This window comes from Haliotis rubra, unplaced genomic scaffold (genome assembly GCF_003918875.1).
Source record: "Haliotis rubra isolate DU_JTF1 unplaced genomic scaffold, ASM391887v1 Scf466, whole genome shotgun sequence".
Classification (NCBI taxonomy): Eukaryota; Metazoa; Mollusca; class Gastropoda; order Lepetellida; family Haliotidae; genus Haliotis; species Haliotis rubra.
Window position 1 is genome coordinate 21,002 of NW_025767153.1, and position 22,898 is coordinate 43,899.

The 22,898-nt window shown below is 38.8% G+C and overlaps 1 protein-coding gene across 1 annotated transcript; it reads left to right on the forward strand.

Annotated features, from left to right (window-relative positions):
* Positions 1-12,917: 12,917 nt before the first annotated feature.
* On the forward strand, positions 12,918-21,457 carry LOC124290468 (multiple epidermal growth factor-like domains protein 10). Its single transcript, XM_046727170.1, has 10 exons — positions 12,918-13,044; positions 13,352-13,471; positions 14,115-14,345; positions 16,257-16,445; positions 16,861-16,956; positions 17,267-17,404; positions 18,761-18,895; positions 19,038-19,172; positions 19,360-19,474; positions 20,311-21,457. Exons 1-10 carry the CDS (start codon positions 12,987-12,989, stop codon positions 20,432-20,434), a joined length of 1,341 nt encoding a protein of 446 aa, XP_046583126.1. The 5' UTR covers positions 12,918-12,986; the 3' UTR covers positions 20,435-21,457.
* Positions 21,458-22,898: the final 1,441 nt, after the last annotated feature.

Consider the following 22,898-nt stretch of genomic DNA (forward strand, 5'->3'; position numbering starts at 1 on the left):
AACAACGGGGAGCCTGACGACAGTGTATTTGGGATGCAAGCGAGACATTTCAAAGGCGAGGTCCGCATACTTAGTATGCTTTTCCTGAATCTTGCCAATCACATTGGTGTCAAAAGGGACAGAAAATTCAATGATATAAATAAATTCATTTGCTTTATCAAAAAGGACAAGATCAGGTTTGTTGGCTGGAATTCTCCTCAGGCTGTATATGGGCCTATTCCAGAGAAGTTTGAAAGCATCATTTTCCATGACGCCCTGGACATGTTCAGGGTCGTACCATGGATGGACCTCGGAGTCAAAGCCACAGGCATGTCGGAGACGGTAGTAAAAGCAACGAGCCATGTCATCATGTCGTTTAAGATATGCTGTTTGTGCCAAGGAAGGGAGATCCACTGACAAGGTGTTGGACAGTCTCTGTGAATTCATTGCAAAGTCGACATTTCATGTTAATATTCTCTTTAAGAATCACATTTAGGCGATTGCGAGTGGGAAGTTACTGGTCCTGAGCAGCAAAAAGGAAGCCCTCAGTTTCACATTTAAGACGAGCCGACTTCATCCAGGCGAAGGAGTCGGTGGGATTGCTATTCTGTTCCACACACTGCATGTACACATGATGCAATGGCTTCTCAGAAAGCTTCTCCACAAAAGACCGACTCTGGGCAGACTTGGTGAAGGACTTCACCTGGTTTACTCCCATCGCTGTACCGTCCAGCAGTACATCGCCATCAACAAAGTCAACTAATTATTATTATTTTTATTATAATTATACTGTAATATTGAAGTGTATACTCAATCCGTTTGGCCCTATCCCAACACGTGAACATACGACCAATAGCTTTTTAAGATATTCTGTGAGACACGTGCTTCACAATTGCATTCCAATATGCTACGGTGTGATCTCCTGTTAGGACCATGACTCAAACACACAATCAACACCAAACATACTCACACCATCACCAGCACTAACACCTACACCAGTCACGTCTCTCCACTCCATCCCGCTACCCAGACCACACACACACACACACACACACACACACACACACACACACACTGAATCAAAGTCCGACTGTACCTAGATCATGTGTTTAGGATGTGAGAATGGCTTCACCATATCGCTGAAACTGTGACGTCACGAAAAATTCATCATACAAGTGACAGGCTGCTACATCTTCCTTCGTGTTTGTGTGTTTCGGGTTTGATCACATGCACAATTCTGCGTCAAATAAAGATATGTGGGAACCGTACTTTAAGCTTTCTTCTCTGATATATGATAACCTTTCAAAGAAAGTTTTAAGATGAACGCACTGGTAATCGCATCTGATGCACATGTGACGATCGCAAAAACGTTCCTGTTTGGATTGGTTAGATCTACAGTTAACTTGAATGCAAACTTCTTACACATATCTTAATGCATAAAACCTCTTATGAGATCCCTGCCAGTGTCACTGGTGACAGAAAGGATACGTTTTTCTCGTTATTTCGAAAATACTTTTAATCATTATTATTTTTTCTAGTTGTTTTGGGTTTGTTGTGTTCTTGTTTTCCAAGTGAGTGAGTGAGTTAATATTTAACGTCACATCGGCAATATTTCAGCCATATCGTGACGAGAACATTTGATATTGAAATGAATTATATGTATATTATAAAACCTGCCAACGAAGGGCAGTAAAACAACTAGAATATCACATATACAGATAAAACTAGTAATAGAGTCTAAAACATTTTAGACAACACAATATAAAATTGGGCTATAGATCGCCAACAACTGAAGGTAGATCACCATACTAGAAACCATGGGGACTTACATTACTTTCGCTACCTGCATGGATCCTAGTTGGATTTACACCATCCCCTCAGCAGCTGGCGATTGTAGGACAAGTTTAGCCAAAATTTAAATGAACAAATATACTACGATTAAAAATCGGGTAAGCAAAAAGTTAACTTTGAAAGTTTTGGGACTTACGTACCCTCTCAGGAGGACAATAATTTTACAATACTTCAACCCCCTTTGAGGATACAGCCACTAACAATCTCAGTTACTAATTCAAACTACCAATAATAAAATATATATCTATTTACAAATCACTTAACAAATCTAATTCTTTTAAAAAGGCAATAACTAAATGAGAACGAACATTATTAAAAAGATCCTTAAATGTTTTGACATTAAAATACTTATCCCTTGTGATGGAATATTCAATGCAGTCAAGCAAGACATGCTTGACTGTGATTCTTTCATCACAAGGGATGCAAAACGGAGGATCTTCGCCTTTAAGCAAATATTCATGGGTATATCTAGTATGGCCAATGCGACATCGCCGCATAATGACCTCCTCAAATCTGGACTGACAACCCAAGTAGGTGTAACCAATGTAAGGTTTTATTGCATGTAATTTATTAATACCTACTTGAGTGTCCCACTTCTTCTGCATCAGATCACGGATGTAAGTTCCAATGCAAGCTTTGTAATCAGAGTAAGGAATAAGAAGTGGTGTCACAGATTTGTTGAGTGCTGCCTTAGCAGCAAGATCAGCCATTGTGTTCCCAGAAATGCCAACGTGGCTGGGTAACCAACAAAAGACGATGTCGCATTGGCCAGTAGCAAGATCATTATAGAATTCGATTATTTCAATTAAAAGTGGATGTTTGCAAGAGACATTTTTAATCGCCTGAAGGCAAGAAAGAGAGTCAGAAAATATTATATATTGTTTATGTTTGGGATGTCTTTGAATATATTTAAGAGCTGTTAAGATGGCGTTTGCTTCTGCTGTAAATATAGAGCTGTTATCTGGTATTCTAGAAGATATTGTTCTGGATCCCAATGACAGTGGCACATGCCACTGCGCCACCATCCTTGGACCCATCTGTAAATAAGGATTTGTATGTATTATAGTTATTCTTTAATTGATTATATTCTTGTTTATACTGTAATTCGTTAGTTTCGGATTTTTTAAACTTTGTCAGTGTTAGGTCAACTTGTGGCCTCACTAATTGCCAAGGAGGAGAGGAAAGAAGACGGGAAGGAGATATATTCTCCAACTCAATGCCAGCAGCAGTAATATATTGTTGGATTCTTATCCCAAGAGGTGGAACAAGTGAAGGTTTTTTATTATACAAGTCCTCATAAAGAGGATTAAAAACGCAAGTGTGAGCAGGATTGGATTCATTAGAATATAACTTTGTGATATATTGTAGGGACAATTTGATACGGCGAAGTTTTAAAGATGGCTCATCGGCCTCAACGTAGAGACTGTCAATGGGAGAGGTTCTGAAAGACCCAAGACAAAGTCTTAGACCCTGGTGATGGATAGAATCAAGTAGTTTGAGGTTGCTTTTACAGGCCCCACCATATACGATGGAGCCATAATCAAGTTTCGAGCGGACCAATGATCGATACAGGTGGAGGAGTGTAGCTTGATCCCCTCCCCACTTTGAGTTGGAAACAACTTTCAACAAATCGAGTGCCTTCAGGCATTTGGCTTTCAGTGATTTAATATGTGGCAAAAAAGTTAAATGGGAGTCGAAAATGAGACCCAAGAATTTGGCCTCCTTAACCACTTTGATGGGAGTGCCATTTAAAGATAGTTCTGGATCTTTATGCGGTTTATATTTTCTACAAAAGTGTAGACAATTAGTTTTGGATTTGGAAAATTTAAAACCGTTTTCAAGACACCATTTATTTATTTTATTTAAACACAACTGCAATTGCCGTTCAATAGTATGCATATTTTTACCACGACAAGAAATATTAAAATCATCCACAAAAAGTGATCCATCAATGGAATCGTTTAAAACCTTGGATAAACTGTTAATCTTGATACTAAATAAAGTGACAGACAAAATACTGCCTTGAGGGACACCCTGATCCTGATTGTAATGATCAGACAGGGTTGAACCCACTCGGACTTGAAATTGTCTGTCTTTCAAAAACCGTGATATAAAAAAAAGGCAAACGGCCTCTCAAACCAAAGTCATGTAAATCCCTCAAAATGCCATGCTTCCAGGTCGTATCATAAGCTTTCTCGAGATCAAAGAATATCGATACGGCATGTTGTTTATTTACGATAGCATTTTTAACAAAGGATTCTAATCGTACCAAATGATCAATGGTACTTCGATTTTTCCTGAAACCACATTGAATATTGGTTATAAGGTTATTGGTTTCAAGATACCAAGTTAATCTATTATTCACCATACGTTCCATGGTTTTACAGACACAGCTAGTTAGAGAGATTGGTCTGTAATTAGACGGATCTGTATGATCCTTGCCAGGTTTTGGTATTGGGACTACAATGGCATTACGCCATGAAGGAGGAAATTCTCCAGACGTCCATATTTTGTCAAATATATCTAAAAGTGTCATCAGACATGGTTCAGGTAAGTGTTTCAGTAGCTGGTAATGTATGTTGTCATCACCCGCTGCAGTGTCATGAGCTTGCTCAAGAGCAGTATGTAGCTCATGTAATGAAAACACTTCATTATAATCTTCACCGTTATTTGATTCGAAATTAAGTTTTGTCTTTTCCTGTTGTTTCTGATATCTCTGAAACTCAGGGACATAATTGCCGATGATGAATTTTTGGCAAGGGTTTCGCCAATTTTATTTGCAATGTCAGATTTATCAGTTATCAAGTTATCACCATCTTTAAGATGATGTACAGCTGATTTTGAACCTTTGCCTTTTATTCGCTGAACCATGTTCCAAACCTTAGACATTGGCGTACGCGAATTAATTTTGGAGACATAATTTCTCCAAGATTGTCGTTTGTTTTGTTTAAAGGTACGACGCGCCTTTGCATTGAGTATTTTAAATTTATTTAAGTTATGGACAGTTGGATGATGGCGGAAATAATGCTCGGCCTTTTTCCTCGCTTTTCTGGCTTGTCTACAATCAGTATTAAACCATGGTTTTCGTACATGTGGAGTCGTAGAGGACTTGGGTATACACTCATCAGCTATTTCATTTAAAATATCAGAAAAGGTTTGAATGGGATCAGTTATATCACTGAAACATTCAGGTCGCAATTTAGATTGACATAAGGTTTGATATAAAGACCAGTTCGCCTTCGAAAAGTTCCATCTTGTATACGATGGAGTATCAGATGGAGTTATTTCTGAAAGTATAGTTGGGAAGTGGTCACTTCCACAAAGGTCATTATGAACAGACCAATCAAATTCATTCAGGAGGTGTGAATCTGCAAGAGATAAATCCAAAGAAGAATAAGTGCCAGTTGCAGGATGAAGATAGGTGCTTGAATCATCATTAAATATGCACAGGTCATTATTGGAAATGAAGTCTTCAATTATTTTACCTTTAGTATTAGTGGTAGTACTGCCCCAGAGTGGGTTGTGACCGTTTAGGTCACCCATGATAACACATGGCTTTGGGAGTTGATCATAGAGTGATTGAAGATCAGTCAGCTGAAGTGTCGATGAAGGTGGGATATACAGAGAGCACAATGTAAATGCTACACCCAGAGTAAGTCGCACTGCAACAGCTTGGAGATTAGTGTTAAGAGTAACAGGGCTGTGAATTACATTCTGTCGAATAAGGATAGTAGAACCTCCAGTGGCTCTATCACCTGGAGGGGAAAAATAATTATAGGCTTGAAACTGACGTAAGTTAAAATTATCTGTCTGTTTCAGATATGTCTCTTGCAGACAGAACGCTGATGGCGTTAAATCCTGGAGTAATAGCTGTAGTTCATTAAAATTTGTCCGGAGTCCTCTACAGTTCCACTGCACGATATTGGTAGATAGACCTATCTTTTAGGCGGATTAATTGGGGATCTACCCCGCACCGTTTTCGAGGGCGACAAGCTATGTGCCCTAGAATGGACGTTTTCGGACACGTCCATGTCCTCAAGTGATCCGTATTTGTTAAATAGTTTAATTTTATCATCTGACCCTTTTGGGGCTCTGCCACTTTGTTTTTTCCAAGAATCTTGCTTCTGTTTGTTTTTGCTTTTGATGATTTGCTGAACGTTTCTGGTAGATTGAGTTATTTGAGATGCCTGAGAAGGTGTAGCACGTTCAGAAGATGGTTCTGATTGGGTTTGGGCCGTGACAGGAAGACTTAGTGGTTCCACAGTTTGTGTAGACATTGCAGGTGATAAGATCTCAGGAGACTCGGTTTTGAGCCATGTCAAGTTCGTCTGACAGCTGGCAGAGGACTTGGTTACTGTAGGAGGTGTATCAGACGGTGATTGTGCTATGGAAGCATAGGTTTCCTTGGTCTCAGATCTTATGACAAGCTTTTTTGCATCAGAAAAACTAATGTTTTGAGTAAATTTGATCTTATTGATCTCCATATGCTGTTTCCAGATTGGACAATCTTTGGAAAAGGATGAGTGAGTGCCTGTGCAGTTGGTACATTTCTTAAAGGTACTCTCACAATCTTCTGTTGTATGTGTCTTCTCACCACAGTGAGCACACACAACAGACAATGTGCAAGTACGAACTCCATGACCAAACTTCTGGCATTTAAAACACCTCAGAGGATTTGGTATATAGGTGTCAACAGTAATGTTACAGTATCCTGCCTTTATTGATCTGGGAGCATTGGGAGAAGAAAATGAAAACAGGTAAGTGTTCGTCTGAATGGTTTCCTGGTTTCTCCGAGTTGTAAAACGCTTAACGTAAGTGACTCCTTGATCCTTCATTTCTGAAACAATGTCAAGTTCGGACATGTCAGTGAACAGTCGATCGCGGTCTCTAACGATTCCTTTGCTGGTGTTAAGGGATCTATGAGGAGAGACTGATACCGGAATGCCAACGAATGTTTCGGTAGACATCAGGTTAGTTGCCTGGTGCCTTTTACTGCATTCAATGAGCAATGACCCTGAACGCAAAAGTTTAATGCTTTTGACATCACCGGCTATGCCTTGTATTCCTTTTTGTACAGCAAAAGGATTTAACTTTAGTCTGGTGTTATCTTGAGTCTCCATCACTAAGAAACGTGGCCAGTAGTCAATTGATTTGGGCTGTCTATGGTCAACATCATCAGGATCAGTATCAAGAGGACGTTTTGTTTTTTTTATGGGGGTTTCATAAGCCATGGTTAGTGTTTTAAAGATTCATCATCCGAGCTCCCCACCCACCACGGAGTATCACAAAGGACAATGCTAAAAAACAAGTGGGTCTCCAACTTGCAGCACCAAGGATACTCGGATGATATACTCAAGCAGAAAAACTAAAATAATAATTTTTCCACCGGATTGGCCCATGAGCCACCGCCTTCTGCGCATAAGACTCTAGGCAAATTACAAAATTGAAGTGACTCATTTTGAATTTAAATATATAATCATGCAGCCAAGACATCTGATAAATTTTAAACAGTTTCCGAAATTTGTGCATCACAATATACATACACAGGGCTTGGCATGACCAGCCGATTGGTTGAACCGGGCCCATCCAACCACCCGTCTAGGTGAAGTCAGGGCCGAAGTGGTGTGTTGGGCAAAGGAACACTGTTCCCGGAACCAGTGCCCTCAACCACCAGAATCCCTTCCTCCACCGACACAGGGGCGCAACCCACGGCAAACAGGTTGGTGGACCAAAATATCCCCCCCGGGTCCACAACGGGGGGTTGAAAGGCGCTTAGCGTGACCCAGCACCCACCACGAGGAGGTGGCCTTTCATGGGTGCCCTCTACCTTCTAATAGATAAGTCAAAGATACAAAGTGTTGTGACTGAACAAAAGCAGATATGCCTTGAAGATATGTACATAGTGTCTTTCTCTTCTTCTTTTCTCCCGTATTGGTAAAAATAATAACATGAAATGTTATCAAACTGACAGCCCGTTATGGTGTTTTAACAGTTCAGTTACGCCTCATCATATTTACGAAAAAACTTGAGCAAGAACATTAATCAGACTTTAGACAAGACAGCTGAGCATACACAGCCGACAGTGTATTCCACTTAGCTTTTATCATTTGATTTGAAGGTAATCGAGTACATATGTAGAAATGGCATGCAACTCTAGAGGTAAGTGTGGGTAAAGGAGGGAAAGGACCTGGTTTCATTTAAGCAGCTGTAAGTACCGTATTTTAGTAAGTTCTTGTCACGATCAGAAAGCATGTTTACTGTATCGTACCATTGATAAAAACTCACATCTATACCGTGTAAGGTGTCGATGTCAATGTTTAAACAATGACTGATATATAATCAGGCTTTTCGGGCTTTACCTCGCTTGGAAACACACTTTGGTTTCATCATCAGGCTATTGTTTTACTGCGGCTCTCAAGTATAGGATTCTGGGTGGAGGCTGACTTTGCAAGTTCAGTTCAGTTAAGTGTAGGGATGAGCAGCTGGCTACTGTGACACATTAAGGCAATCAAAATGCGCATGGTTCTGGATGATGTGGTTTCGACGTCAGATCTGACATGAAATCTGTCCTTTTGGAACACTTCACCAAAACTCCTGAAAACCAAACTTCAAAAAGGCATCAGAATCGCAATCGGAATCCAAGGAAAGAAGCCAGCTAGACCAATGCATCTACCTTCAATGAATCAATCATTCAACAAACCAACTTACCAACCGCTGATTGAAGAGTCCATATACGGTAATCAGTGGGTGCAGTAAGATTAAATATGATATACAATATATCACACCTCTGTGCAGAAGATATTCATTGCACTATATTGCAGGATACTCTGTGACTGTTTGGGTTTGAAACGACGCGAGGATCCTAATATAGCTATTTTTCTGTATTCTTTCCTGATATTTGCAAACAATGGACAAACAAGCAAAACGTTGGATTCATATTCCATTTTGTGGCAAGTACTCAAAATACACAATTGGTTTTCCGTATATATTACTATACTAGCCACATAAAGAAACTGTGCACACAGAAAATGCCTTCATAATTGGAATACAAAACAGCAAATACGAAATGATGTAGACACGTTATTAGCTGAAGTATCTGACCACAAAAAAATGTCAAAAGAACATGAACAATATCCGTAACGATGACGTCAGAAGTTCAAATCGAGTAGGAGGTCACACGTCGAAATCATGACGGATATGACCACCGTGTGCGTGAAGCACAGCAGTGCATCGAAGACGCATAGAGGCTAGCAAATGAGCATTGAAGGACTGGGGAATGGTCTGGGACGTGGTCACTGCTGTCTGGAACCTGTATCTGAGATGAGTCACCCGAATCCATCTGTCCTGTCTTGGCGTCGTTACGTCGGGAACGCCCAGAACGTAGGTGGTCGGCGACGTCATTACTGTTTCGATAACGCCTGACCCATGCAGATATCGTGTTATGATGGCATTGGAAATGTGCTGCCACCTGTTGTTGGCTCATTCCTGCTCGAACCATTCCAATGGCTTCATGACGTTGAGCAGATGTTAATCTTGGCATGATGTGCATGTGACTTCTCATGTGAATTTGTGAACGTTTGAATGACCAAAGATCAAGCTTCCGACAGTGACAGCAATTTCAGAGTTTCATCTGTACGGGCTGCACGTGCAGTATCACATTGCAAGGCCTTAGGCCACCGTCAATGACGTCACGTCGCCTGGCACGTGCATAAGCCTTTGATTGTCTCCAATAATTGCTATGTTCACAAATATATTTATGTATAAATACGTTGTGTGCCTATATTTATTTTTCTGAGGGCACAATTTCTTTATGTGGCCAGTATATTTACCTGTTTCTGTTTGAAGATCGATCAAGGGAACTATATTCCAAAAGAGATTGTGCTGCTAGATTTTTGTTAGCAAGAATGAATGAATGATTAAAAATGTGATATGTCGCGTATACCAAAACAGTCAATTAATGTAGTGATGCTTAAAAATAATGGTTATGTGGATGCTTTGTCTGTGGACATAACTTCAAAGTTTAAGCGTGATAGGAACTGTGTTTCTCTGTATGCATTTGTTGCAATGACAATGACACTGGCTTGGCCAACTCTAAATACATTCCAAAGGCTCCACGCTACTTTTGGCCAATTTTCGGGATATTAGTTTTCGGCGGCATACCAAATGATTTTAAAATTGTAATCCCCATCGGTGGAGGCTGTTCCTGGTATTTTGATCCATAGTTGAACGACTGAAAAAGTTTTTATTGTTAATGATGTAGGCGCATTTTGAGGGATATTTGGTTTGGGTGACATTGATACTGACGTTAAAATTTTGATCGCAGTAGGTGGAGGCTGCTCACCGTATTTTGAGACAAATTTTGAATAGCGGAAGAAGATGTTTATTGTTAATGATGTAGGCGCATCTTGAGGGATATTTGGTTTTGGTGACATTGATACTGACGTTAAAATTTTGATCCCAGTAGGTGGAGGCTGCTCACCCTATTTAGAGCCAAATTTTGAATAGCGGAAGAAGATTTTTATTGTTAATGATATAGAGTTATTAAAAGGCTCGTCGGTTCGTAGCAGTGTGATGAGTCTTGGTAGACACAAGTAGTGACATTTACACCATGAGCTGCTCAATCTGGATACAGTTTGTGTTCGTATAGGAAAAGGACATTTAATTAACTCTGAGATATTTTGAGACTTTGTTGAAACTGATTGTTTATACCCGAATGTTAAGTAAATGTAAGGCAGACTTGCAATTTTCAAATTCAGGACCATGCAGTGTTCGTCTGTGTCTGGCTTAGCGAAACGTTTCGAAGCTATATCAAGAACTATACTTTCTAGTCGATACTGTTCGCTGTTACTGTGTCCAGACACAAGTTTCTGGAACAAAATTCAAGGACACAAAGTATTGTCTTGTTCAAGCTTATTCTTGCATGCTGAGGGGCAGCAAATCTTCCAAATGAATGGTTTCATTTGGCCTTGGTCCATGACTGTGTCGTCGTCAACGTCTTGTATTGTGTTACTGCATCCATTTAATATCAAATCTAGTTATCTTTTACACTTTTCTGTTATGTTGACTGCATACAATTAACGAAGTTGTACAATTGACACTTGTTTTCTTAAATTTTACAAATCAACAGGAATAATTACAAAGGAATTGCAATGATAGTAATGGGACGAGAGACAACACAAATACAATGGCAATATAGCCAAAAACAGTCACATTAGCAAGAAACACAATTATGATATTCACCTAGCCTGGTAAAGCAGCGATCAAGCTTGACAAAATAGGCCGAGGGTGGGAATACTGGGTAAAATTGATCTGGGATGACACTTAACACAAACAATGTAGCACAATTACAGCATTGTTTTACACTGAACTACACTGCCACATAAAAGTTACCCGAACATGGTATCGGTTGTTCACAAAATTAAGATAATTATATTAATGTAATTCAGAATGTTTTCGTCCTCCTGAGAGGGTACGTAAGTCCCAAAACATTTGATCTAAATGTAAGTCTACCAGGTTTTTCATCGTAGTATTTTTGTCAATTCAATGTATGGCTAAGTCTCAGCATAAACGCCAACGGCTGAAGGGATGGTGTAAATACATAGAGAATACTACACTCGGTCTCATTACATACAAATTATACGAAACGAGTGTCCTTCCTATGGTATCTGACCGAGGTCAGAAACCATAGGAAGGTCACGAGTTTCGTATAATTCGTATGTAATGAGACCGAGTGTGGTATTATATTTATTACCCACTTCTTACATGCATTAAATTGACAAAATAGCGTATTTTTGTTATTGTTATGGTTTTAAACCGAAACCGGTTTCATAAAGAGGTTGCGGGAGAATTTTGTTCTGTAGTACACTTTTTCATGACGTCACACTGTATTGACGTCACTACGCCATTCTCGTCTATCCCCTTGGTAACCGACGTCACGATGCATGTCAGTTGTCCTCGCCTCCCGTACAGCCTCCTAAAGTAAACTATTCCGTAGCACCCCGTTTCTTGGTTTGCAACTGCTTCACTCGGCTAACATCACTGGTGGAAACATTGCGTTTATGTATTTCGACGGATATAATGTCTTAGTTCGACTCACAATTAAACAACGACACGGGAACGTTCGCAATGATTACATTCCCACTATGCAAATAGTTGTACAATGAATGAATTCACGTGTTTGTTGTGAATGAACACGTAGTTCCGTCACAACGTGACCTAACTGAGAGGTCATCGGTTATCGAATCAAATCGTTAGAATCTCAGGTCAAGTCGTTACGACACAGGTCAACACGATACGACAACTCGTGGGACGTACGAGATTAGTATGCAACTACCCATACGTTGACCACGTGGGTAATAAAGCTAGGGTCCATGCAGGTAGCAAAAGTAATGTAAGTCCCCATGGACCCTAGTATGGTGATCTACCTTCAGTTGTTGCGATAAATAGCCCATTTGTACATTGTATTGTCCAAAAATAGTTTTCTACTTTTAAAACTTTTTGCTAGCTAGTTTTAAATCATTAATCTAGTACTTTTACTGTCCGTCGTTGACAGGGTTTAATATATTATATGTATGTATTCTTCAGTTAGAACTAGTTTTAGTCACGATATGGCTGAAATATGGCCGATGTGAATTTAAATCACTCAGAATGTTTTCATGTAGGTTGTTACATTGTCAGCATTATCAATAACAAACAAACCATTCAGAATAATTTCATTTATTCACTTTCATCGGTTTACGTTACTACCAAGTTATTTTACTTTTAGGGTGCATCCTCCGCGTAAACAAAATGGTGTTTTGATTCTGGAAAGGTCAGGGTTTGCAAGACAAACTTAAAAGCGATAGATAAACTCTATGCAAATGTCAGAAAGATTTCAACGATATGTGTTTTCTTGGCATATTGGCATGTGAGTGAGTTGACATTTTATATCGCATCGGCAATATTGCAACCATATAGCAATGAGAAATAGTTACTTTTGGGGGTGATATTGGATAAATTTTCTGTACAAATATGCAGAATTTAGTTAACTAGTTATGAATCTAATTCTAAATCTGTCACGTGTGTTTTTTGTTACGGACATGCTGCAAATGTACAACCAGTTTACCAACTGAGCAATAAACCATTTTTATGTCTTTTAGGTGCCAACCTGAACCAGCATGAAGGTCTACTTTGCCGCAGTGTGTTCAGTGATTGCTGGCGTTGCGGTTGTCATGGGTACATACGTACATGTAGCCTTTACAATGATGTTGCAGGATAGTATAGCCAACTGTTAAACTCGATGAAAGTTATTATAACAGTTTGAAACAAACAGCAAGTGTATTCCTTTCCTCTTGTTTTACAGTTCAATATTACTATATGAAACAGAATCTATCCTACCTGGTGTGAATACATATGGTGTTGAAAATATTTCCCACAAAAATGCTTCAATATATATTCATGTAACTGTCAAATTGTTCCAAATACCTCCTGGTACTCGTTTTGGAAACAAAACGTATGTATGTTCAATTGCACCATCCAACAGACGCAGCATGTCATTGCAACACGCCGGACGCCTGTAGCGTGTTCCCCACTACACCCTGCAGCCAGACTGGCGATCCAGACAGATGTCAGGAAGGATGGTTTGGTCCGTACTGTCAGAAACGTGAGTGTGTTGGTTTCAACAGGTTGCACGTGTATCCAACATTCAATATTATGGTTGTTACAGTTAGGAAACTCCACCACTAGTAATTCATGAAGTAAAACGCGTAGTGATCACATTTACTTAATGTCATTTGTGTTGGTATAGTATTAAATGTGGAATTCTATTGGAATTCACAGTTTGTAAATTTTGTGGTGTTAAATTTCTCTAAAAATGTCTATGACACTTTCACGTAGCTGATCCCCATGACGGTGATCTAACTTTGGTCGCTAATGGCAGAGTTTTGTTTTGTATCAAATAATATTCTCAGTAGGTAATATGTTTAATCTGGAATACTCAACACCTTGCTTTACTGTCCTTTGTCGAGAAACATTTAACTTTTGTCAACTTTTTCTTCATAGCGATATGTTGTAATATTGGCAATGTTATGTAATATTTTTAACTCCCTCACTCACTTTTAAGTAGCTCCATGGCACAAATACGATGTTTTGCCTCGTCTTACCTTATCTTGTATGCATCAAAATGCAATCACTGTAACCAATGTGGTGAACGAACATGGTGCCCACAACTCTTACTCGGTTACAACTGTTCATATCAAGAAGTGTTCCTTCAATTGTTAGAAAATGCGTGGCTCTCTTTTTGACAGAAAATGTTGCCTTGAGGAGACCTTCCATCCAGAGTGCGACATGGTTTGGAGACCATCATTTCACAGCAGACCTTGCAGTAGATGGCAGAGCCACCACAATGTACAAGGAAAACCCACCGACATGTACACATACGGCCGGTGGAACGTTTACACCCCATACTTGGACTGTTTACCTAAATACTTCCAGCACAGACAGGATACAGAACATGAGACTCTATCTACGTGAGAATAGTAAGTGCAGTGCGAACAGATACAGTTTGCATGTAGTGTACAAGGGATGTATGCAGTATGGTTTTTTGTATGGTTAAGGCCCGGGACAGCCTCATTTAAGAAAAGACAATTGAAAATGGTGTGGCTCAACGGTCAACGGGCATGGCTGAGTGTTCGTATGAATGTGGCTCTCCTGACAATGCGCTATTAGCTAATCTTTGTTACAGTAAATAATGGATATCAAATATTGTAATATTCATTATGTAAAATCTAGAAATCCAGTTGAATTGTTCGTGGAGAAAAGTCCAGATCACGCAAACTAGCTGCCTCACGTAGGTACTCAAACACCTTTAACGAATTATTTGTGATTATACAATAATTTCTTTGAATCAGTTAAACTTATTGGTGTGTGTGTGTGTGTGTGTGTGTGTGTGTGTGTGTGTGTGTGTGTGTGTGTGTGTGTGTGTGTGTGTGTGTGTGTGTGTGTGTGTGTGTGTGTGTGTGTGTGTGTGTGTGTGTGTGTGTGTGTGTGTGTGTGTGTGTTTCAAACGCCTAACAACTCTTTCCATTTCATAGCTGTTTTTAAGCAAAATCTACGGCTAGATTTTCCAAAATCAGTATTTTTGCCGCCGTTGCGGCAATGGCATTTTATTTAAAGTTGAAACGTCAGAATAAATTGTATGGAAAATTTCAAAATGCAAAATACCAATCATACAAACCAAAGTAGTTTACATGGAGACGTAAAAAAATACAAATACATTTTTCTTATGAGTAAATTCTAAAATTGCCATTTTCCATAGAATGACCAATTAGTGTGTATCATTTTATCTCAGAACAGATTTTATACATACGAATTAAGATAATACAATCGACAATAAAACCAGAGAATGCAAGATAAAAGAACAAAATAAACATAAAAAGATTAATATTATCATATGTTAACTAAAAACTTCATATGCTAACTAAAGAAACAAAGGACAAGTCACTAAAGCAATAAAATTTAATCCATTGTGACCAGAGGGTGACGTTTATTTGAGAAAAAACGGTATTGATTCCTCTACTCATTGTGGCTTTTGCGGCGATTCGCGGCACCAAGGTTTCTGCTTGAATTGTGGCTTTAGCGGCAATTGGTATTTTTTTTAAATTTGGCTTTCCCGGCGGACACCTACGGTATGTGTCATAGCATTTATTACCAAATGGATTTACCATTCAACGTATTTGCACAAAGTTTGCTAAACCTATTTTCCTCCAGTAACGCGAAATCAGAGCATGTATTATATTGGGTATACATGTATAAGTATGTCGTATATTGGGGCAGGACAAATAAACAAGAGGTTCGGTAGATCCTTTACTGACTATAGTGTGATGCACGTACACTGATGACGTCACATAGTGTCGCAGTGTCCACTGAGAGGAGGTGTGGCACTGTTGTAAACATTACCTTGTCCAGCAACTATATACTACACAGGTACATTATTCCTTCATTTAAAGAATGTACCTGGTTTACGTTTGAGAAACGAACATTTGTATATAATCGGTTAGGTTGTGCTCTGTCATGATTGCACAATGGTGAATTATAGCGCCTATATTTGTCTTATACACTTGGTAACTAAAGACATGACATCACCATTGTCCACAGTGGCAGTCAATTGTTCAGTTGCCCGAATGAGTTGTGGTGCTGCAGTAGTACATTGTTTTAAATATTTGAATAGATACTTCATACATACTGTATTTGTCAGGCAGATTTAGGAAACTGCACATTGGCTTGGTTTACTTGAAAATGAACATCCTTAATTTGATCCGAAGTTAACCAAATGACAGTCTTGGTTTCTCCATGTTTCGACTGAATATGTTATTCCGGTATCTGTAGCCAGTCAGTGACCATAGCCATTCAACACTTTACATTTAACTCTTTGCATTCATTCTGTGAAGGACTGTACAGAAACGTTGGCATGGAGATACTTGTGAGCAGCCAGATGTGCTACAACTGGTCATCAACTGAACATCCTCCTCCTGTAGCTGACGTTACCTGCCGCCAGCCACTAACAGGCAACAACGTCACTATACGGGTGCCGGGTGGCAAGGACATATGCCTTACGTTGTGTGAGGTGCAAATCTTCGGTAAGTATTGGAAACTTGTACATACCATCGTGTATGCCGTTAGCCTTATAATTACATTTAACAGTTATGTACTGAGGTAAAATTGGTGGTGGGTAGCCTGGTTGTTAAAGCGTTCGCTCGTCACGCCTGGTTCGATTCTCCACATTGGTACAATGTCTGAAGCCCACTTCTGTTGTCATGATATTGCTGGAATATTGCTGACAGAACAGAAGAACGCGTATATTTCTTGATGATTGACATCCAGCAGCTGGCGACAGTTACTTCCAACATGGATATATGTGTGTGCGTACGTGCGTGTGTGCATGTGTGCACCATGTGTAGCAAAGAAATCAAGAAACGTGCTAGCAAACTGACGTACATTGTAGTGTGTCTCTGTCGTTTTGCAAACGTTTTCTGGAACCTTTTATCTTATCAGTTTGCAGCGACGGCTGGTTTGGTACAGACTGTGATAAGAAGTGTAAGTGTCCGAAACACAAAGGACTATGTGACAAGATCACAGGAAGATGTCTCGGTGAGGAAGGAGCTTTCAATTCTATGTGAATTTCGTAATGAAGTTACCAAATGTTAAATGAAAGTTTGTGGACATTATCTGAAGCATACATATCAAAAATTGATTCATGTGAAATTTCTTTGTTGCAAGTACATACTGGGAAGTGTATTATGATGAATACACATAAATACTTACGGCCATACTGTAACGTCAATATTCCACTGTTTCAAGGACTTGTTGGCTAGTTAGTAAACAGGAGCTGTCTTAGACCAGGTCTATTACAAACACATTTATGAAATACTGATTACAGTATAAATACCGGTATCAACAGTTTGTCTGGACTTCTCCTATGGCATCAACTGCGCCTCCCAGTGTGGAAACTGCCTGAATGGTGATGCCTGTGACAAGACGACAGGGACCTGTCCTAGAGGATGTGCATCAGGGTGGACTACTGATATGTGCCAGAGTTGTGAGTATATGTACTTTCCTGTACGCGTTCTATATGATCAATAGTAATCAAAACAACAATACGACCTGTAACCTCAACCATTGAAGATGTCATGTTCGTTTCCAAGTTCAACGTGTTACCATTAACCATAGCAAAAGAACGTTTCCGCGCCTCAACGTGGCTTACTATCTGGATGAATTGACCCTTAAGGGAAAATTAATATGCAAATGTAAACACAAAAAAACGAAAAACCAGTTTATTCAGAAAAAGCAGACATGGATAAAATGATTCAGTTTGTAGTGCTTATAGCTATGACGTTAACAAGTCTGGACACTTTCAATATTCTCACATACAATCCTCAAGAAATCATGAGAGTATCAGTAACCTAGTACAGTGTCAATACCTGGTGTTTTCTCCGCAAAGTGCAATAACATTTAAATTATTCTCCAAACAGTAATTAGAACCCTTGCGGGGATGATGTTATTTAGTCTACCTCATTTGAGGAAACCTCAGCAGAAAACCTAATTTGCAGGGAAATACGAATTCAAACGTTCAAGCGAAAATATGAGAATGACCGAGTTGTGAATGATTCATCTTCGTCGTTTCTAATCATCTTATCACTATATGAAAATGGGCTATTTATCAGCAGCAACTGAAGGTGGATCACCATACTAGGGACCATGGAGAATTACAGCACTTTTGCTACAATTACTAGACTGAAAGTAATCTTGAAAGCTTTGGGACTTACGTATTCTCTAAAGAGGACAATGACTTTATAACGCATTAACCCCCTTTGAGGATACAGTCACTGAGAATCTCGGCTGAAAATTTAATCTACTGATTAATTAATGGCATATTTCTATTTATATATCAAGCAATTTCAATTAATTATATTTCTTGCTCAAAGTCAATAAGTAAAAGCAGGTTATCTTTATTTAAGAGAACCTTCATACATGTATATGAAGCTTTGAAATTGTTATGCCTTGTGATGGAAAAAAAATCCACAGGTACGAGTAGAGAATGAAATATTTGATGCTGAATGGTCAAAACAATATGTCGTGGGAAGTCATATAACAGATTAGAATGATCAAACTGTGGAACGCCTTTTAAATGAAGTAGACCATGTCCTTTTAATCGATGGTAAATGACTCTTGGATCTCTCAGTGGTATATTATCTTCAATAGCGAGTAAATGTAACTGGAATGTATTTCAAGAAGATGTGTTAGGTATTGACCATATCTACTGTTTTACATCGTGCTGTATGAATTTCCCTCAGTGGAAATTTCAGAAGGCTAATTGTGCACTTTTTTTCTTGTGTGTGGTATGAATACCCGAGACGTTTTTCTTCTTTGTTGATGGTTAATCACATCTTTATAGCTTGCAGTGACGGTCGCCATGGACACCACTGTCAGTCTGAGTGTGGCCAGTGTAGAGGAAACCTGCCTTGTAACAAGATCAATGGAACATGTCATCAAAGATGTCAGCCAGGGTTTCAAGAACCCTTTTGTAAAGGTGAGATACCTTTCTGATTGGAGTTTTCACTCTTTCAGAAAAATCACAAACTTCTTTTACTGCTCGTATATAACAGCAGGCCTTTTCAATGTATCCTAAAATTAAGTTGGTTAGATGAAAATGTGTTTTGTCTACTCCTCAGAATGCGTTGATGGTATGTACGGGGATGACTGCATGTCACGATGTGGTCAGTGTAAAGATGACCTAACCTGTAATAAGTCCAGTGGAGAATGTCCTGAAGGATGCCAGGGTAACCTCGTGAAGCCCCTGTGTCAAGGTAAGATACAGCAAGCAATGGGGAAATTAGACTGCTTACAAGTTGTGGATAACCTTCTTCACAATTCATATGTATTAAGAATTGTTTGTTCATCCTTGGATATTCATGGAAGAGAACTTTGTAAAGACCTCCGGGGTAACTTGAAAATAATAAGCACATATTTGCATACACAAATGATGTTATGCAGACTGTCCAGCAGCATCAGGACGTTCAAATTGGGAAGTGCCAGTTGCAGCAACACTCGGTTCACTAGTTGTATTGGCCGTCATCGCTCTGTTGACATCCATCATTTACATTACAAGGTAAGACTCACTCTGATAATAATTATTCTAAAGATCTCATCAATTTGAAATGAGGAATCACAGTGTTGGCCAACAATAACAGATTCTGTTATTCTATGCATCATCATACCACTTGTGGTGGTTTCAGTATTATTGTTCATATGCATTTCTCTTTAATATTAATGATATTAACTAATTCCACACATAACTTTTGCTAATTGGATTTACATCACCAAATCGTGAAAAAGTATGCACATATACTTAAAGTAATCTTAGAATGTATCTCCGGTGTGCATTGTACAGTTGGCGATAATTGTATTCATTAATTGAAACTGTTTATTCAAGGGACTTAAGGATTTATCAAAGGACACATAGTTTTTAGTCCTTCTCCAAAAAATGGTATACTGATTAAAAGTGTGTCCAAAATAGACAAGAGCGAAATTGAGATATTTTAGCATGCATTTCGGTGAATTTTCGGCAGCATATTGAAAAGATGTAACAAATCAGTTTTAGGCGTGGTTTTTTTTCTGTCTTGCTTTTCTTTGTTGTTTAACGACCCACTCTGCAATGTTCCCGCTTCCCTGTAAATATTCCGGTCTGGGCCAGACTATCCAGTGATTGGCATCATGAACGTCGATAAGGGATGCGATGACATGTATCACCCAAATCAGCAAGCTTGACCACCTATGTTAGTTGTCTCTTAAAAGAAGTATGAGTTGCAGAAGACTAATTCGAACTAACACAAAGCTTCCTGGTTGGACCACCATACAGCTGGAATATTGCTGAGTGCGGCGTAAAACTAAACTCACTAAACTCACTTTCGTGGTTGGCATTGTTTTTAATATTGTATATTTCAGAATGAAGAAACAACTAGCTGCTTTACAAAAGAAGCCTGAAAATGACTACATGTCTCTAGATGAGACGACCAGGGATCCAGTTGTTGAAAGCATATATGAAAACACTGACAACAACGTCCTCTAGACCATTAGGGTTCAAGTTGATCATATAAAAAAAAGTGGCAAAACCAATTCCATAATAGCAACAAGAAATATGTGCCCAAGGCAGGGTCCATTGGACGATTCAGACTTTCTAATGATCATCTGTGTCTGAATCACAATTAAATTGTGATCATAATAGGGTAAATCCAACGTTCTATTCCACTCAATTATGTTTATGTATTCGCTTGTGCAACGTATTATTTCACTCATATATGCATCTGTGAGTCAGTGAGTTAAAATGTAACGTCACCTCTGCAATATTTCAACCATACAGTGACGACAAAAGTTTTGCATACACAATAATTATAAGTTGTAAAATTATCAGTCATCAAATTTTAAGGACTGTGAAATAACTAGAGTATCACAGATGGTGTTGAAAACTAGCATATAATACTTAACTAGTTTTTAACGAAGATAATACAATATAAAAACAGGTTATCGACCGCCAACAACTGAAGGTAGATAACCACACTCGGAACTTATGCATATGTATTCGCCAGTGCATTGGGTTTTTCACTCAATAATGTATATGTATGCGCTAGTCCATTGTTTATTTCACTCATTTAAGTATATATGCGTTCGCTAATGCAACGTTTTGTTCGACTCTAATCCGTGTATGTGTTCGCTAGTGCACTGTTCTATTCTACTCATTTATGTGTATGTATTCGCTAGTGCACTGTTTTATTCCACTCAATCATGTTTATGTATTCGCTAGTGCAACGGTTTTTTTTCACTTAGTTAAGTACATATATGTATTCGCTTATGCAATGTTTTATTCCACGCCTTTATGTACATGTATTCGCTACTGCTCAAGTCTCGTGTACATGCTTATGCTGTAAGCATTAAGCCTACTTTGTAATACAATCTTAACAATTTGTCATTTACCTGATTTTTGGATTAATGTACATATTGTGTGACGTCTTATTTGATATTACATTGGACCAATAGGTACACTCATTCACAAGCTTATGTCCTTAAATTAAACTACAATATATACACATTTCAGTATACGTCTATGCTGTAGAGTATGCAGACACAACAGTGAGTGAGTGAATGAGTGAGTTTAGTTTTACACCGCACTCAGCAATATTCCAGCTATATGGCGGCGGTCTGTAAATAATCCAGTCTGGACCAGACATTCCAGTGATCAACAGCATGATCATCGACCTGCGCAATTGGGAACCGATGACATGTGCCAACCAAGCCAGCGAGCCTGATCACCCGATCCCGTTAGTCGCCTCTTACGACAAGCATTGGTTACTGAAGGTTCATTCTAACCAGACCAGCACACCATCACAGGTACCAAACAGAACAGCAGATGGCGACAATATCGATTTCATAAAATGCAATTATAACAACTACAGCCACCATAACAACAATAAAAGTATTTACACGGATGAATGAAAGGCGCGTTTGGGGATCATCAGTCACCGTTGCTGATAATAGCACTTTAACTGCCCGAGAATCGGTTTTCCGCATTTATTGGACTTGCAAACATGTAAAGAGAACAAGTTTATCTTTAATGTATACATTTTGCCTTGTTTACAGTTAAGGAAGCTGTAATAAAGTTACTTTCTTTTAAAAGGAGACGATCCACCGCAATGGTTCCACTGCATCAAGTAACATTAAGCACATTTTCCTTGAATTTGCTGATTTTTTACTTGTCAATATTTGTTTGTGATAATCTTACCTTTTCAGAACATTTTCTAACCACTTGATTTTAGCATATTTAATGGTGGAGTCTACTAATGCCTACAGTGAATAATGCCTACAGTGTTAAATAAACAACTTTACGCACCAGTGCTGCTGATTGCACCTGCCTTCAACCTTTCAATAAAGTGGCATGGTCCTATTTCAAAGTGCACTAATGCCTACAGTATATAGAAAACAGTAACTTTCTATGTTGAGAGACATTTTATTTGGTCATTCATATACATATGTACATTCATATACATATCTTTCACATTGTTGTCATATTTTTCTTAATTTTCTTAAACTTTATTCATATCTTTCACATAGTAGTTTGTTTTGAGATAAATAAATTTACATAAATAAACATAATCATTTATTTGGATTAAAATGTAATTAAAACTTAATTTGATTCATGATTATATATACATATATACATCTTTCACACAGTCAACTACCACATTCATTAATAAAGTCATTGTGGTAACCAAAAGTAATTTACATGTATACACACAGTTTCACACATTCATCAACATAGTCATTTGGTTTTCAAGCTAGCTTGATCAAATATCCTGCAGCAGTCAGGAATTCCAGGGGTGTCTTGATACCAGATGTCAGCTGGGCCTTCAGACGAGTGAGTCTCTGGTCAATTTCTGTGTACGTCCTCTTGCGGGGGTGGGGACGGGCGCCATGAGCCATCTGCACCAGCTTATTTCTCTCCGCTTTCTCCAGCTTCTGCAGAACCTTCACAAGAGCGA

Bases quoted from the DNA above. Each gene is read 5' to 3' on its own strand.
- LOC124290468 (XM_046727170.1), top strand. From the start codon at position 12,987: ATGAAGGTCTACTTTGCCGCAGTGTGTTCAGTGATTGCTGGCGTTGCG. The intron at 19,173-19,359 runs GTAAGATACAGC...GATGTTATGCAG, and splicing joins CGTGAAGCCCCTGTGTCAAG to ACTGTCCAGCAGCATCAGGA. The intron at 19,475-20,310 runs GTAAGACTCACT...TGTATATTTCAG, and splicing joins TCCATCATTTACATTACAAG to AATGAAGAAACAACTAGCTG.